This window comes from Arachis hypogaea, chromosome 5, assembly GCF_003086295.3.
Source record: "Arachis hypogaea cultivar Tifrunner chromosome 5, arahy.Tifrunner.gnm2.J5K5, whole genome shotgun sequence".
NCBI classification, from domain to species: domain Eukaryota; kingdom Viridiplantae; phylum Streptophyta; class Magnoliopsida; order Fabales; family Fabaceae; genus Arachis; species Arachis hypogaea.
The window spans coordinates 38,226,085-38,243,534 of NC_092040.1; the positions used below are offsets into that span (position 1 = coordinate 38,226,085).

Below are 17,450 nucleotides of genomic sequence, written 5' to 3' on the forward strand. Positions count from 1 at the left end.
CCAAACCAACATCCTTTAAATTCTTAAAAATGTTCACCAAAACAAAATTTCTTGAAAATGCAAATACAATACCATCATGGTTATACCAAAATTAAAGAAAATGTGGCCCATATTATCATGCTTATGCTTCTCATACTCCCTAGTCTCTATTGGGTTGGGCCATTTGCTAGCATAATTCCTACAAAATAGAGATGTGCCTCTTGAAAGTTTCCGTTATTTTAATGGGGCTTAAGCTCAAGTAAGCAAGACGAAACTAGTCCACCATATAAAAACTATGGATAAAGAAAGCCCAAGGAAAGAGGGTGATTCACAATTTTCATTATGACATCACGTGTACATTTAAAATTAAAGTAGTTATTTGTATTTATATATTAGAGGAAAATAATTTATATTTAAAAATTTTAAATAATTATATATTTATATATATAAATATCTGATAATTAATTTTTAATGTACAAATGTATAGTTTAAGAAAATCTCATCTTATCGCTTGTGCTATATCCGAAACCTCTAACACATGAACATCATACAAATCTTTAGGATTAAGATGTAGCAAAGACTGGAGAGAGTTTTTTTTTTTTTTTTTTTCCTTTAAAAAAAGAGAGTAAATTTGCAAAACAATTAGGAAAAGGTATTCGTACTAAAAGAAAACAATTATTGTAACTTGTGTCTGAGAGGACAAAAAGCGATGAGTTGCTTGCTATCGGGGTGACTTGTTTTGTGTTATTCTCTTGGTGAGCTTCCTTAACGAAAACAAACGTAAGTATTCATTTCTTGATGATGGTGTGTTTTCCCAACCTCTTAGTATTGCTCTGAACGTGGGAGCTGTCGGCTATGCAGGGTTTCAACTTTCAATTTCATCTCCTAAGAGACACTTAAATCCAAGCACAGCACAAAACACACAGAGAAAAAATGGTAGGTGCTAAATTCAAGATAGGTGTGGTCCATCCTTGAATGAACAATAAAGCATGGGTTCCCTAGCTAGCAACGAATAATTTAACCCATCCATGACCAAGTATGTCACTCATTCATGCATTTATTTATCTATAATAATGGAGTCCCTACACGCTACAGGAGCGGGTACATGGTACATAGGCAGTGTAATGTGGTGAGTGATATTTGATACAGAACCCCAAAAACTAGAATCTTGAGCATTTAACATTAGGCCATTGATTTTGGACCACAATTTTGTGTGTGATTTTCGGCTTTTTCACACTGTGTTGAGGTCCTACATCGAATGTTACCTGGATTCCGGCAACCAAAGGGTGGTTTCCTCCAGCGGTGCCCATTGCCCAAATATCATTATCACTTGGTGCTTTGGGCCGCTGGGCCCGGCCCTCTTCCGGCCCATCACGTGTGGTTGCTGTCAGCTAAAGGGGTGGCAGCAAGTGGTGGGTGAGGGGGCACATGTGAATATGTAATGTGATCACACATACATACATACATACATACATACATACATACATGTGTACATACAAGATAACTTTTGCTTTTTTCTTTTTATTATTACGTGCATATATAAAATTATGTTCGAATAAAATATATATATTAAAATACTTTGAGATAAAAATAAATAAATAAATAAATAATATATGTAGTACATACGGAAAATAGACACATGGAAGGAACCAATGTATGTAAGGTAAGAAAAGGAAAATACAAGAGTGGAAGGACCGGTGAGAGAATGGAAGGCACCACTTCACTTCATCTAACTTTCACTGTCCATTAAATTTGTGTTAATTCTTAATTGTTACATTATCAAAATGCTAGTACTAATCAATAATTATAGAAATAGTATCTCTTAAGAACAATAATGTTTACATTTTTCTTAATGAGTTCATATAGCATTAATTAATCAACAGTATTTCCCTTTACCAACTAACATAAAACCTTTTTGCTCCTTGGAAACAAGACAACTAGAACTCTGAGATGGTTGATGGTATTAAGGTAGCAAAGTAAAAAGATGGTGCCTTAAGAGTGAAAAAGTAGAGAGAGAGGGGGGAAAGAAACGAGTAATTAGGTGAAGAGTGATGATGGTAATAATAGAAGAGTAGATGTAGATGAGAAATTTTGGGAAGAGGCTTGCTTGCAATAAAAGTGAGTAAGGAAGGAACCCAAACCAAAAGTACTCACCTCATCTCACACAAACAAAAAATAAAAAGGACAAAGCAAAAACAAAACTTGAACACTTCAACTTGGTCTTTGTTCTTCTTCTTCTTCTTGGTTCTTGGACCAACACATACATACATACATACATAGCAAATAGCTTTTGTATTGCATTGCCTAAACACTAATCCTTCCTTTCCCTTCCCTTCCCTTCCCTTCCCTTCCCTCCCTAACACAAGTAACAAGTACACCTTCTCACACCGCACTTTCTTTTATATATATATATTTATATGCTTCCGACAAGACAGAGTTGGATCTGTGTATGCACCCCACGTGTTTGATTTTTGGTCTGGAAGCCTTAAATAGCACTGGTGGAGGCGGTGGAGTTGGAGTTGGTGTTGGTGGTGGTGGTGGTGGTGGTTGTAGTGGTGGTGGGGCAGGGATGATGAGTAGTACTAGCAGGTCGCCATTCACAGTGTCTCAGTGGCAGGAACTGGAGCACCAAGCTCTGATTTACAAGTACATGGTGGCTGGTCTTCCTGTTCCTCCTGATCTTGTTATCCCCATTCAGAAGAGCTTTGACTCTATTTCCCATTCCTTCTTCCACCACCCTGCTCGTGAGTCCTCTCTTCTCTCTAAATCTCACTCCTTTTTTTTCCCTTATAATATTCTCAATCTTTGTTTTATTAGGCCCTTCTTAAATATCTAAATGATAAATTTCATGTCATTTTTATTGTTTGTTACTGACATCACTGACTTTGTTCTCCACCCTTGAACACTGCACAAGGATGGGTATTCCGGTATTGCCCCCTTTGTACCTTAAAGACCTACACTATTTGCTGTAGGGTATGGTATAGTATTTGATTGTAACTAAACATACTTTCTTAGTGGCATGGATTTACTTCTCTTCCTGGATTAATTGGATTATTGAGAGAAAGAAACACGGATTTGTGATTTGTTTTTTATTTCCCTGTATGCAGCTTTCTGCTGTTGTAACAATCTTGCTGGTAAATTATCTTGATAAATCTGGACTTTATAAAATGTAGATTTGTACTTAGGTTTTGTCTATGTTGCTATGCTGCCAGCAGTGTGACTATTTGTGACCTTTGGCTTTTCTAGAAAATGGTGATAAAGAAGCATGCATAACTAACAGTGCATGTAATTTTGCAGTGAGTTATTGTTCTTTCTATGGGAAGAAGGTGGACCCGGAGCCAGGACGATGCAGGAGAACTGATGGGAAAAAGTGGAGGTGCTCTAAGGAAGCATACCCGGACTCCAAGTACTGTGAGCGACACATGCACCGTGGCCGCAACCGTTCAAGAAAGCCTGTGGAATCACAATCTATGACACAGTCATCATCCACTGTGACATCACTGACTGCTACAACTGGTGGCAGCAGTGGAACTGGAAGTTACCAGAACCTTAACACAATTACCTTTGCTAATCCTCAAGGCACTGGTTCTGGAGCTGAACAGACACATTATCATTTGGATTCTATCCCCTATGGGATTCCAAGCAGAGAGTACAGGTATGGACACTTTTATTAGTTGTTTGCTTGGAAGAGGAATACATCAAACATCTTATTGAGTTCCAATGCTGTTATCTGAATTTGATGTAGTTCTTTGATTTCTATCTCCGTGCAGATGAAATTTTGTTATGTAGATCATGATATGCTTTGTTTTTTTACCCTAATTCCTTGCCATACTTGGTAGCTTTTTCTAAGCATTTGATGTCGGAATGGCAGCCTTTTCAATGGTTATTTTATTCTAATAGCTGTTATGGGCCCTGATGTCTTCATGCAGAGTTTGAATTCTTTTGGCAATTTCTGAGAATGGTGGGGTTGTGTTGTTCTATTCTCTTGTCTATTTCATCTGCTGAATTTGCTGCAAAGATGCAAAAGCATTAGAATTCATTACAATGATATCACTGCAGAAGATTGAAGTACATATAATTTATGTATTTAATCACATTTATTTTGCAACTTATCAAAGGAAGAAAAGAGGTGTCAGCTACCTGGATTTTCTTCATCTTCTGTCAGAGTTTTGTGTGTGTATGTTTTTTCCCCCCTCATTTCAAAGTGGAACTAATCACTCTATTTCTGATCCTAAACTTCTGTCCAAATTTTACAAGTGAGAAATATGGTCATTTAATTGCCTTCCATTTTATCCCTTCCTTGCTTTATTCCTGATATATGAATATATGAGTTACATTCTAAACATCCCAAGATGCTAAGAGCCTAACATGTGGCTCTGCTAGCTTGCTGCAATATCTGTCACGTGGGGATAATGGAAAAGTAATGTTCAACTTTTTTTTTTTTTGGGTAAAAAGGATGTGTTGCATTCTCCTTTATTCTTTTGCAATCACTTTTGATTGCTTTTTATCAATTGCTATCATATGATATCTAATGGATATAATGGTATTGGTGCGTTTATGTTGGTTATGCTTTTATTAATGCATGAAGATAAGGATATGGCACATTTAAGTTGAAGTGTAGGTTCATTTTTTTTCCCTAATTTAAATTTGTCAGAGCAAAGTGCATATACTTTAGAGGATTGTAACAACAGAATTTGCACTCTAAGTTTCTTACATAATGGGCTGATTACACAATATAAAGTTCCTCTTATTTTCTTAAAAATTAATGGTATTGATCTTGTACAAGGTCATTATTAAATGGGCAATTGAAGCTCATGCCGGAATTAAAGCTTGGAATTCCTGTTTAACTTTCTCTTACTATAGCTGGGTTTGTAAGTTTGTTTTAGAAATGCTTTGATTTAAAGATGGCTTTGTAATTTGAGAAGACTGAACTTCTGTTGGTTTCAACACGGCCGCTTTGACACTTCCCCTCTCTGTGTTCGAAATTTCAATGATGCTAAATCATTCCTTTTAAATGGGATCTCCACTTAGTAATTTCATCATATAAATGAGATAATCTTAAGGTTATGTATTTCAAGGTTATTGCTTCATTGCATCATTCATATTTTGGTTGTATTTGCTTATCATCATTGTGATTATTTTCGTCTACTATTCAATATGGTCAATGGTACACCTTTTTCTTCCTGCTATAAGTTCTGATTTTAATTAAAAGAAGATTGAATCTTCAAGAAGTATCAGCATTCTTCTCCCATTAAATTGTGGCTAGTCTTATTTGAAACAAGCAGGTATCTTCAGGGAAATAAATCAGAGGGTGGCGAACAGAGTTTCTTTTCCAAAGCTTTAGGAAGCAACAAGGAACTTCGGATCGAAACGCAGCTGGAAAACACTTTGATGCCAACCAGAGTTGCCTCCTTCTCAACATCAAGATCAAACAACAACTCCATTTTGCCGGGTGATTATCTGCAGAATTCATATTTATCCGACGAGCATGCATCGGGTGAATCTGTGAAGCATGAGGGTCAGTCTCTTCGACCTTTCTTTGATGAATGGCCTAGGAGCAGGGATTCATGGTCTGGTCTGGAAGCAACTCAGCTGTCCATGTCCATTCCTATGTCGGCGTCGAACTTCTCTACAGCCAGCTCTCAATCCTCGCATGGCGAGACTAAATAAGCTCAAGTGTTTCGGCACGTAGCCACCAACAGCATATTGTTGCAGAAAACTAAGAACTATGTATTCATGTTTTTCAGCAACTGTCCTTGTTTCTCAGTACTGCCGCATCAATGTTTTGTCAGGACCGAACACAAAACAAGTTAATCAGTTATGCTTGCTCCAGTTATGTCTGGTTTTCCTTGTATTTTCATTAGTCTCTTTAGCTTTGAGGTTTGTGCCCTTTATGCTGAGGAATTGTCTACAACTGTATGGAACCTCATCTAGTGGGTGGATTTTATATATTCCTTCAACAATTTGCATGTAATGATTTAATTTATGTTGTATGAATTTGCTGCTGTTTGTCGTGAATGAATGCATACTATTTCTTTTTGCATTTGGGATGGAGAAACCTTCAAAATTGGGACTGGACTATTATTAGAGCCACTTGACAAGTTAGACAATTATCTAACAAGAATGCTCCTTGTATATGGGAATGTCTAGGGTTACATCTTACATGTCCCTTCTCATCCAAACACTCTTCCTCCTAGTGTTTGTTCCAAAAAGTTGGAAAGACATGAAAATTATTAGTAGTTATTATTCATGTAAAGATGTTTTATTGGAAGAATGAAGATAATAATTAAGATATTGATATATTTTGCATTAAGCAGTTTAATCAAATATACTCATTTAATAATTTAATTATATACATCTAAATAATATATTTACAGTAACTAAAACAAATTTATATCAGTATCCGCCTACATTTATATTAAATTATTAATGGATAAATCATAAATGAAGTAGCATGCCTGTGAGCTAGAAAATAAGAAAGAGAAAGCAGTTAAAAACTTAGAAATGAAAATTACAATTTGTATGTCAATACATGGCTTTCAAAAACGGTGTCGTATTCTGTATCCGCCATATCTCCCATCTTCGCTGGACGTTACTCTAACGTGAACTTCAGAACTAGATCCAGAGAGAAGAAGACGAAGAAGATCCAATTCTTCTTGAATTAGAAATCTGAGATAACAATACTAATAACAGCAATAGAGATTAACGTAACGATGGGATGGGGAAGAACGATGTACGAAGGGGTGGTGGTGGTTGGATCGCTGTGCCTGCTCGGCTGGGCGGGGCTGTGGTTCCTGAACCGCCGTCTCTACAAAGAGTACGAAGAAAAGCGCGCACTCGTTCAGATCATCTTCTCCGTCGTGTTCGCTTTCTCCTGCAATCTCCTCCAACTCGTTCTCTTCGAGATCATTCCCATTCTGTCCAAACAGGCACGTGTCCTCAACTGGAAGCTCGATCTATTGTGCTTGATTCTCCTTCTCGTGTTCATGCTCCCTTATTACCACTGTTACCTCATGCTGAAGAACAACGCAGTTAGGAACGAGAGGGCCGCACTCGGAGCCCTTATCTTCCTCTTCGCTTTCCTCTATGCCTTCTGGCGAATGGGGATTCACTTCCCTATGCCTTCACCTGACAAAGGCTTCTTCACTATGCCACAGCTTGTGAGTCGAATTGGGGTCATTGGTGTCACCGTCATGGCTGTTCTCTCCGGTTTCGGTGCCGTTAACTTGCCCTTCAGTTATTTGTCCCTTTTCATCAGGTTAGCCTTTCATTCATTCGTTTAACATCGTGTCATGGTTATTCGCTTCTGTCTGTTAAACTAAACCCTGTATTTATGTTCTGTTTAGAGAGATTGAGGAGTCTGAGATCAAGTCCTTGGAAAGACAACTAATGCAGTCCATTGAGACTTGCATAGCAAAGAAGAAGAAGATTATTCTTTCCCAAATTGAGATTGACCAAACTCAAGGAGCTGATGAGGTTTACTGTTATTTATTTATTTATTTATTTATTTATTTATTATTATTATTTTGTTTTCATTTGAATTGCACCTTATTTATTCATTTTAATCAAAATGCATCTGGGAAAAGATAATAAGTCCTGTAAAGTAACAATAGAGAACAGACAACAGTGAGCTAAAGTGTACTGAGTATGAGTTAGAACCTGTTATTTTCATTTGCATTTCTGCTTTAGAGAAGAGAATAATGACATTGTTTGATCTGCATATCTTAGAAAGAAAAGGGAAAGTTCAAAAATGATTTTGCTATGTTACATGTTATAGGGTTTCTTTTGTAGCTACCATTTAGCAAAGCACCTATGAGCAGAGTTATACACATTTCTATCCCATAAGAAATTGTGGGGGAAAGAGTCACATATGAAGGTTTCAGCACGTTTCATACAACCAAATACTCCTAAATAATTTCATCTTATTTGTTTCAAGCAAAGTTTATTCTTCTGATTTCATATAGGGCTCATGTTAACAACACCTGAGAAAAAAAAATAAAAGATTTGCAATGGATGGTTGATGTGGATTAATTTTGTAGTAGGCAATATGCTTTGAATTTAGTTCTTCTGTGTTTTGGTACAGCCTTTGCATGCCATTTATACTTTTTATGTTGCTGCAGAAGTTAAGCGCCAGATCTTTATTCAAACGTATTGTTGGAACTGTTGTTCGATCTGTGCAAGAGGACCAAAAGGTGCAAGGTAAGTTTTGTTTCACTCCTAAAATGCCTTTCAAGGTTTAAAGTAATTCTTTGTGACTGTGGTGTCCTTCTTACATCTTTCTCAATTTAGTCATGTTTCCTAACATTTAGAATTGAAAGAGGTCCACTTTGCTAAGGAAAGTGGGACTTTTAGGATATTTTAACTCTGGCTAATATACTTGTGTGATTACTTTTAAAATGTATGTATAATATGATAATCTTATTTAGTTTTAGTTTAGACATAAATAAAGAAAATGTAATATATTATATTTTTTTGTCACATGAAGATATCAAAGACATGGAAGCAGAGGTAAATGCTTTGGAGGAGCTTTCAAAGCAAATGTTCTTGGAGATCTATGAGCTTCGACAAGCAAAGGTTTATTTATTTATTTTATTTGACAGGATTCCTTCTTTCACTAGGCATTTATGGGGTCTGTTTTCTTGTTAGAGCTTATAATTAAGCTTGTAGTGGCCATGTCAGTTTTAGTGTGTTATATACTGTCCTTGTTGTTGTTGTATGCTAGGAACTGTTATGGCTATGATTTTAATATATGTGTCTTGGGGCATTCTATTCTCAATTGGATTTGTTAAATTTTTAATGACAATTCCCTGTTCGGATAGAGGTTATAATATGTGTCCTGTATCGCAGGCAATCTAAGTATTATCCATTACATATGTTTCATATTGTTCCCTTCTTTCTCTTTGTCTCTTTTAATATGTTATATCAAATCCTCAGAATTCATCCACCCTCAAAAACCAATCATAGGTCTTATTCCAATGGCCAAAATTCTTATGTTTGGTTGGTTTTTGACAATGCACTCTCTGAATCTAGGCTTTTGGCATTGTGAATTTGAGGAATGCATATGTTGTATGGAATGAACAAATTAGGAGTTGACTTCCTATCAAAATACATGTGTGTTTATGTGTGTGCATATGACTTGTTTGTCTCCAGAAATTACAGACTTGACCGAGTGTTATTTGGTTCTGATGTTGCAGGAAGCAGCTGCTTATTCTCGAACTTGGAGAGGGCACATGCAGAACCTGCTTGGCTATGCTTGTTCTGCATATTGTGTGTATAAAATGATCAAGGTATTGTAATGTAGGGCAGCTAGAATTATATAAGGTGAAATTAGAATTTTAGTGGATAAAAGATACCAGAAGTGCTGAACTGAAGGTTTGCCACTTGATAGACACTAGTTTATGAAATGTGTGTGATAATAATAAATATGAGATTGGTCAGTAGCTTACATTTTAACTAAGAGATTTTGGATTCAAGTCTTAAAAATAGCAACAAATATTTTTTTATGAATTATATACGACGAAGAGAATTTTAGGAAAGAAAGTTGTGCACCTAACCTCTCCCATATCCTCATTATATATAGCAAGTATAATAGTAGGTGTTAGGGTGCAGATGGGTTGTAAGCAATATATTGAACTTCATGTTATATTTGAAAGCAATAATGTTGGACTCTTGATTAATTAATTAATTTTATTTTTCCAAATAGCACCACATTCCTCTGAAAGAAAGACATTACATTTATTCTTTTAGGTTGAATGGTTGATAAAATGTTTTGACCACAGTAATAGTATAACTTTTTTTTAGCAATAATGTAAGAGCTCGTGATACTTTGGAATATGTTCTAGCTAACGTGGCTAATTGATTCAATCTTTCCTTGCAGTCATTGCAAAGTGTTGTGTTCAAACAGGTAATTTCATTCCTCAACGAGTTCATCTTTTTTGCTGTTGATCATATTTTTGGAAAAGAATAGCATCCCAGCTATTAGGCTGACATTTTTATTTTGCTAATGTGTTTCTTTGGTAATGTATTTGTTATATTGTGCAGGCTGGTTCAGTTGATCCTGTGACAATGATAATCAAAATATCCTTACAGTTCTTTGATATTGGAATAGATGCGGCCTTATTATCACAGGTTAGCATCTAGTTTTTTGCCAATTGTATAGCTTTTATAGAGTGGATTAGTGTTTTTCTTCAAATCTGGCTCCAAAGCTGATGGATTCTTATCTTTAAATTTGTAAGAGAGCAGTTAATTAAGTTTCTTTGTTCATATACAATTCAATTATTTGCAGTGGACCTGTCTACTGTTGTTTTTCAGGTTTAAGTGTTTACGTAGATTATTATATTTTGGTGGACCTCTATTTTGCTATTTATAAACATGAATAACAATAAATTTTAGTGTAATCCTGTGATTATATTTGATGTTGCATTTTATTGATTTTGTTATGTATTTATTTTTACAGTACATTTCATTGCTATTCATCGGAATGTTGGTTGTGATATCGGTCCGTGGATTCTTGACAAATCTAATGAAGGTATTGCAGCAGATTTTGATTGCATTTTTCCCGATGAGGTGTTTTAGGGCCATAGCTTGGACCAGAAAGCATATATATATATGAGCCTACAATTGCATTTTCATCTTGTTAACTTGTTGTAAATCAAGTTTCATCCTTTTTTCTCCCTATTTTCTGCATGCAGTTCTTTTTCGCTGTTTCAAGAGTTGGAAGTGGATCTTCAAGCAATGTCGTTCTCTTTCTATCAGAAATAATGGGAATGTATTTTTTATCTTCTATTCTTTTGATTAGGAAAAGCTTAGCAACTGAATACAGGTAGAGTAGCAGTGCGTACTTTGGAAATGTTCTAGATAATTTGTCAGTTGTTTGTGTCATGTGGATCTTGAATTATGAAACTATGTGATTTTTTTTATTTATTTTAATAAAAAAATTGATCTTAATTCAAAGCTGGTAATAGTAAGATGAACATTTGATCATGTATTTGGAGCATACAATCATCTGAAAATTTTTGTTCAAATGTATTCATAGACCAAAGCATGGTTTTCTTTTCTTGTGTTAACTAATGCATAGGCATTCTTCAAGGTATTTCCTATGTCACTGAAATTCTTGCATGATAAATCATAAATGCATGTCCAGATGATTTCAAATCTAAATCACTTGGCAGGATTATTATAACAGAGGTGTTGGGTGGAGATATTCAGTTTGACTTTTATCACCGGTGGTTTGACGCAATTTTTGTGGCTAGTGCATTCCTTTCACTGCTTTTACTATCAGCACATTATACATCTCGTCAAACTGACAAACACCCTATTGATTGTGAGTATACTTTTTCATTTGTGTCTGATAGTTAGTCTTCTATCAACCTTGAATTGTGGATCTGGTTGTTAAAGAAATTAATTAATGTTTTCACTCTTTTATTTGTTTGTGGAACAGGAAACATACTACCTAGATGCATGTATAGTTTCCAAGTCCGTGAAAAAAGGTATGATATCATGAAACTAATATTTTAGGATCATATCCTTTATATGGGTGCATTTAAATGTACTTGATATTCATAATTCTTATTCAATCTTTCTATATGCCAGTGCATAGCAGATTATCATCTGATCATAAAGTTGATAATTGGGGAGATTGGGAAAGGGTAATTGATATTGTATCAGTAGTAGCCAAAAGATGGGTCTTATTTATACTGCCGAAATTGAAAAACGGTTGTTCCAATTAATCTCTTTTGGGAATGGAACCTTCTGAACCAAAAAATATGTTGATTTACTTATGCTTTGATTATATAATTTGAAGTAAATGCTCTAACATTTCAATTCAGATTACTTAATAGGTATATTGTCTACTACTGATGTATGATATGATTTGAAGATATCTTATAGAAGCATGGCTGGATCCTGGATGGGTTCTTTCAATTTTTTTTTTTGTTTTTGTTTTTATTTGAAAGAATTGGGTAGGATGTTTTCCACGTGATTAATAAATAAGTAATGCAGCAACATCTTTTGCATTGGCATGGGCTTCGAAAAACAAAACCCTCTGCTATTTTTGGTATATCTCGTCCTACTTTATTTTATCTTCACTTGCTGCTAGGTTTTGTTTCAATTTCATGAACTAGAAATGGACACCATTTCCACGAAACAGCCAATCTCATTGCCTTATTGCTAAAATAAAAATGGACGAGACTCAAATGACCTTAAATTGTAATTCATTTTTATGGTTTCAACTTTCAACTAGTTATCTATAATAATTTTTTACTCTCAGTTAATTTGACAAGTACGTTTGCTTTTAGAGTTTGTTAAAATTTTCAATTTACTTGTGGTATGACTTTAAATTTATAACACACTTATTTTTAATGGCCAGATGTTACACTATGTTGAAATGAAATGGCACTCTCTTCTGACTTCCGGTAGGACGATACGATACGTTAAAGGTTGTTCATCAGCTTATGGTGGCGCCTGAGGAATGCAGCATCCATTATTTGCTGTCATGGGTAGTAAAGAGTGTTTAGGCCCCATGGAAATTGATCACTTAATGCTCATATAGGAAAAGAGCATTGCATATGGAGTATGGAGGCTGCTTCAGTGAGTCAATACTGGATAGTTTGCCAGCACTGTGCGAGACAAGGATAATGATTGATCACCTGTTGCTTTATTCTATGGTGGGAACTGAACTAATCCCTTGATTTTTTTTTTCGTATGGTTTGATCTACTGGAAGATGCGGTGTGTAATCAAGTCAACGAGTAGTTTGACTTCTAGATCAAGCCTTATACGCGAGTGATATTGATTGTACTCATCAACAAACTCAACTACTACAATGTTATTTCAAGTGTTGTATTTCTTGTGTTCTTGAGGGTTCCCTTTTCTCTTATATTCGATTTCTGTAGATTCATTTTTACATATTATTATGTTTTGTTTTGCAACCAATTGTAGTTATTAGTTCGTTGATTAGGTACCGTATATTAACAAAGTTCTTTATTTAATTATTGGTCAGATTATGAAAGTTAATGTGTAAGAAGCAATGATAAGATATAAGATCGGGTAACCAACTTGGGTTGGTCGAGTGGTCACCTCACTCGTCCGCTTAAGCAAGTGTCGGGAGTTCGAATCCCGCCTTGTGCATGCAGTAACTCATTGGCCAGCGGCAGACTCTTAAATGGAGCTCAGATTCGCGACGGAGTAGTTCTTGACCTGTTGGGTTGGGGGATACCGTAAACAACCAAAAAAAAGATATAAGATCGGGCAAGATATGGAAGCCATTGAGTTAAGCATTTACTATCTAGCTAGTGGGGTAAGACACGAGGAAATTTGTCCGGGTTCTTTCAAAATGACGTAGACCAAATTGAAATATGCTTTTGAGGCCTTGATCCAAATGGGAAATTTAAAAAAAAGTTCTATATTATCATCTACAAATAAAGTAATTAATTTTTTTTTTACCTAACATATAAATGAGAGAATTGGACTGCCTTGTTACTACTATATGGATGTTCATTGAGTGTGTACTCATCATGATTTATTCCTCCAATCAAGTACTTTTGACAGTAGAATCATTAAAAAATAAATTTTGAGCAGGTAGAATCATTAAAGAATAAACACATGTATAAATAGGGACATAGGATAAAGTATTTGAGACACACAGCAATAATAATAATTCTTCTTTCTTTATATATATTTTTTTTCTCTTTTCTTTACTCATATATTAAATAAATATATGAATCATCTATATTATATTGAGTTAATTATATTGGTGAATATTAATACTAAAATTTTCTATTTACATATTTTTATTTTATATTTATTTTCTCTTTCTTATTTATTTATTTTACAACACGTTCTCAGCACGAGACTCTAATCAAAATTTAAGAAAACTCAAGTAATAAATTTTTATTATGTCAAAATTCTCTCATCTTAAATTTAATGCTCTTGATATATCTGGAAACAACTACTTATCATGGATACTAGATGCTGAAATCCATCTTGATTCAATGGATCTTAGAGATACCATTAAAGCTGAAAATAATGCATCCCAAAAGCATAAAGCTAAAGTCATGATATTCCTTCGTCGTCATCTTGACGAAGAATTGAAAAATGAATATCTCACATTAAAAGATCCTGCAGATGTTTGGAAAAACCTTGAAGAAAGGTATAATCATCAAAAGACAGTGATACTTTCTCAAGCCCGATATGAGTGAACGCACTTACATCTACATGATTTTAAATCCATAAATGAATATAATTCAGCAATGTTTCAAATTACCTCACGAATGAAATTATGTGGGGAAAAGATAACTGATAATGACATGTTAGAAAAAACTTTCTCGACCTTCCATGTCTCAAATGTGCTCCTACAGCAGTAGTATCGAGAAAAAGAATTTAAAAAATATCATGAGCTAATTTCTTGCCTTCTTGTTGCTGAATGTAACAATGAATTATTTTTAAGAAATCATGAAGCGCGCCCAGCTAGCGCTGTCCCGTTTTCTGAAGCAAATGCAGCAAATCATAACCCCAAAAGAGATAAACGGTAAAGTTTTGGTAACAAGAAAAATTATGGAAGGAAGAAAAATTATATTCACAAGAAAGCTCACCAAAAATGGGATAAAGGAAGAAAAAATGGGCAAAATAAATCAACAGAGGATAAATATTTCTGTTGTGGTGGAAATGGCCATTGGTCGCCTACCTATCGTACCCCGATGCACCTAGTTGATCTTTATCAAGCATCATTGAAAAAGAATGACAAAGGAAAGGAGACAATTTTTTTTCAAATGATGTTGCTAAAAATTACACCACTCATTATGATGTATCTGATTTCTTTGAGGATTCTGAAGAAAATATTGACCATTTGATCGATAATGGAAAAGTTTAATATGTGAGTTTGTTAAGTACTTATGTAAATAAATAATGTAAGAAATTTTTTGTTAAGTTTTATTTTCTATGCATTTGAATTTCAAGTATGATGTATATAAATAATGTTTAATAAAATATTTATATTTATGAATTTTAAAATTACTAAATGTGCCGAGTTCTAAATTAATAATAATAAAATTTTTAGTATATGATATTATATATAGTACTTCTTAGAAAAACAATCAAGAAAATAATTTTACTGCGCATATTCTTTTATTCATTTTATTATTATTGTTTGTCTTGAAGAAAATTGCAAGGACATATAGTGAAGATGTTTGTCTTGCGAATAGTACAAGTTCACATACCATTCTCAAAAGTAATATATATTTTACACATCTTGTACCAAAAGAATAATATGTTAATACTATTTTTGACTCAGGCAATATGATAGAAGGTTCCGGAAGATTTATAATTTTGTTTCCTAGAGGAACATAATTCATAATAAATAATGCACTATTGTCTACTAAGTCTCTAAGGAACTTATTGAATTTCAAAGATATTCGCCAAAATAGATATCATATTGAAACAATGAATGAGAGAAATTATGGGTACTTATGTATCACAACTCATGATTTAAATAAAAATATTATATTATAGAAAAGTTACCCTCACTTTCATATGTGTTATATTACACTAAAATTAATGCAATTGAATCAGATGTCATTGTAAATCTGAAGTTTACCAACCCAAATGAATTTATAATTTGGCATGACCTATTGGGTCATTCGAGAACAACCATGATGTGGTGAATTATTCAAAACTCCCATGAACATTCACTAAAGAACCAGAAGATTTTTAAATCCAATGAATTTTGTTGTGCTACATATTCTCAAGGAAAGTTAATTTTAAGGACATCACCAGTAAAGATTGGATTTGAGTCCCCTGAATTCTTAGAAAAGATTCAAGGTGATATATGTGTACCTATTCATCCATCATGTGGATCTTTTAGATATTTTATGATCCTAATAGACATATCTTCAAGATGATCACATGTGTGTTTATTGTCATTTCGTAACCTGGCGTTTGCGAGATTACTTGCTCAAATTATTCGATTAAAAGCATAGTTTCTAGAAAATCCAATCAAAGCAATTCGTTTTGATAATGCTGGTGAATTTACTTCTCAAGCCTTTGATGCTTATTGTATGGCTAACGGAATAAACGTTGAACATCTAGTAGCTCATGTTCACATACAAAATGGGTTAGCAGAATCACTTATTAAACACTTCCAATTAATTGTTAGACCCTTATTTATGAGAACAAATCTCTCAATCTCTGTTTGGAGGCATGCAATACTACGTGCTGTAGTATTTATTCGTTTGAGGCCAATAAGTTACCATCAGTTCTCTCCTATGCAATTAGCTTTTAGCCAACAGTTAAATGTTTTCCATTTAAGAGTATTCGGGTATGCGGTATATGTTTTCATTGCACCACCTTCTCGCACCAAAATGGGACCCAAAAAAATTGGGGATATATATTGAATATGATTCTCCCTCTATAGTGAGGTATCTTGAGATATAAACTGGAGATGTATTTAAAGCCCGATTTGCATATTGTCATTTTGATAAATCAAAATTTCCAACTTTAGGGAGAGAGAATATGCTACTTGAAAAGGAACTTAATTGGAATGCATCATTCTTGATGCATTTAGATCCTCGATAAGGGCAATATGAACTAGAAGTTCAAAAGATTATACATTTGCAAAGAATAGCAAATGAATTACCTGATGCATTTTCTGATACGAAAAGGATTACTAAATCCTATATACCAGTTGGAAATGCTCCAATCCGAATTGATATTCCAGTCCGATAAATGACCATTGAAACAAATTCATGTAAAAAAGCGTGGTAGGTCTGTCGATTCCAAAGACAAAAATCTTCGAAAAGAAAAGCGATAAATACTATTTCTGTTGAAAAAGATAAATACATAGTAAAGACTCCTGTAGTTATCCAAATTCTGATATAATTTTGACACCAGAAGACGTTTAGGTACTTGAAAATTGTGAAAATGACGATATCTCGATAAATTATGTCTTAACAAGAGAAAAATGAGACCAAATACGACAATTGTCAATGAAATATTTGCATATAATGTGACATTAAATATCATGCATGAAAGTAAGGATTTTGAGCCAAGAATAGTCGAAGAGTATCGACAAATGAATGATTAGCCAAAATGGAAAGAATCTATGAAGGCTAAGTTAAACTCACTTGCAAAACGTGAAGTCTTTGGACTTGTAGTCCGTACACCAGAAGATATAAAACCTGTTGGATACAGATGGGTATTTGTGAGAAAACGAAATGAGAAAAATGAAATTGTACTTATACGCTACAAAGCTCGACTTGTGGCACAAGGTTTTTCACAAAAGTTTGGTATAGATTATGAAGAAACATATTCCGCTGTAATGGATACAATAACATTACGTTATTTGGTCAGTTTATCTACATATCATAAACTATATATGCCTTTAATAGATGTAGTAACAACCTACTTATACAGCTCGTTACATCGTGATATCTATATGAAAGTCCCTAAAGAATTAAAGATATCTAAATCATCCAATGAA

General features: G+C 34.2%; 2 protein-coding genes across 2 annotated transcripts; both read left to right on the plus strand.

The window, feature by feature from the left end:
* The first annotated feature begins 750 nt into the window (after positions 1-750).
* On the plus strand, positions 751-5,997 carry LOC112801311 (growth-regulating factor 4). The gene is made up of 3 exons (XM_025843980.3): positions 751-2,723; positions 3,277-3,634; positions 5,265-5,997. Exons 1-3 carry the CDS (start codon positions 2,429-2,431, stop codon positions 5,647-5,649), a joined length of 1,038 nt encoding a protein of 345 aa, XP_025699765.1. The 5' UTR covers positions 751-2,428; the 3' UTR covers positions 5,650-5,997.
* Positions 5,998-6,298: 301 nt separating this feature from the next.
* Positions 6,299-12,831, plus strand: LOC112801312 (GPCR-type G protein 2). Its single transcript, XM_025843981.3, has 12 exons — positions 6,299-7,237; positions 7,326-7,455; positions 8,100-8,178; positions 8,465-8,553; positions 9,174-9,266; positions 9,857-9,883; positions 10,021-10,107; positions 10,436-10,507; positions 10,671-10,801; positions 11,151-11,302; positions 11,420-11,468; positions 12,347-12,831. Coding segments are annotated over exons 1-11 (1,407 nt in total). The 5' UTR covers positions 6,299-6,692; the 3' UTR covers positions 11,422-11,468; positions 12,347-12,831.
* The last annotated feature ends 4,619 nt before the right edge of the window (positions 12,832-17,450 follow it).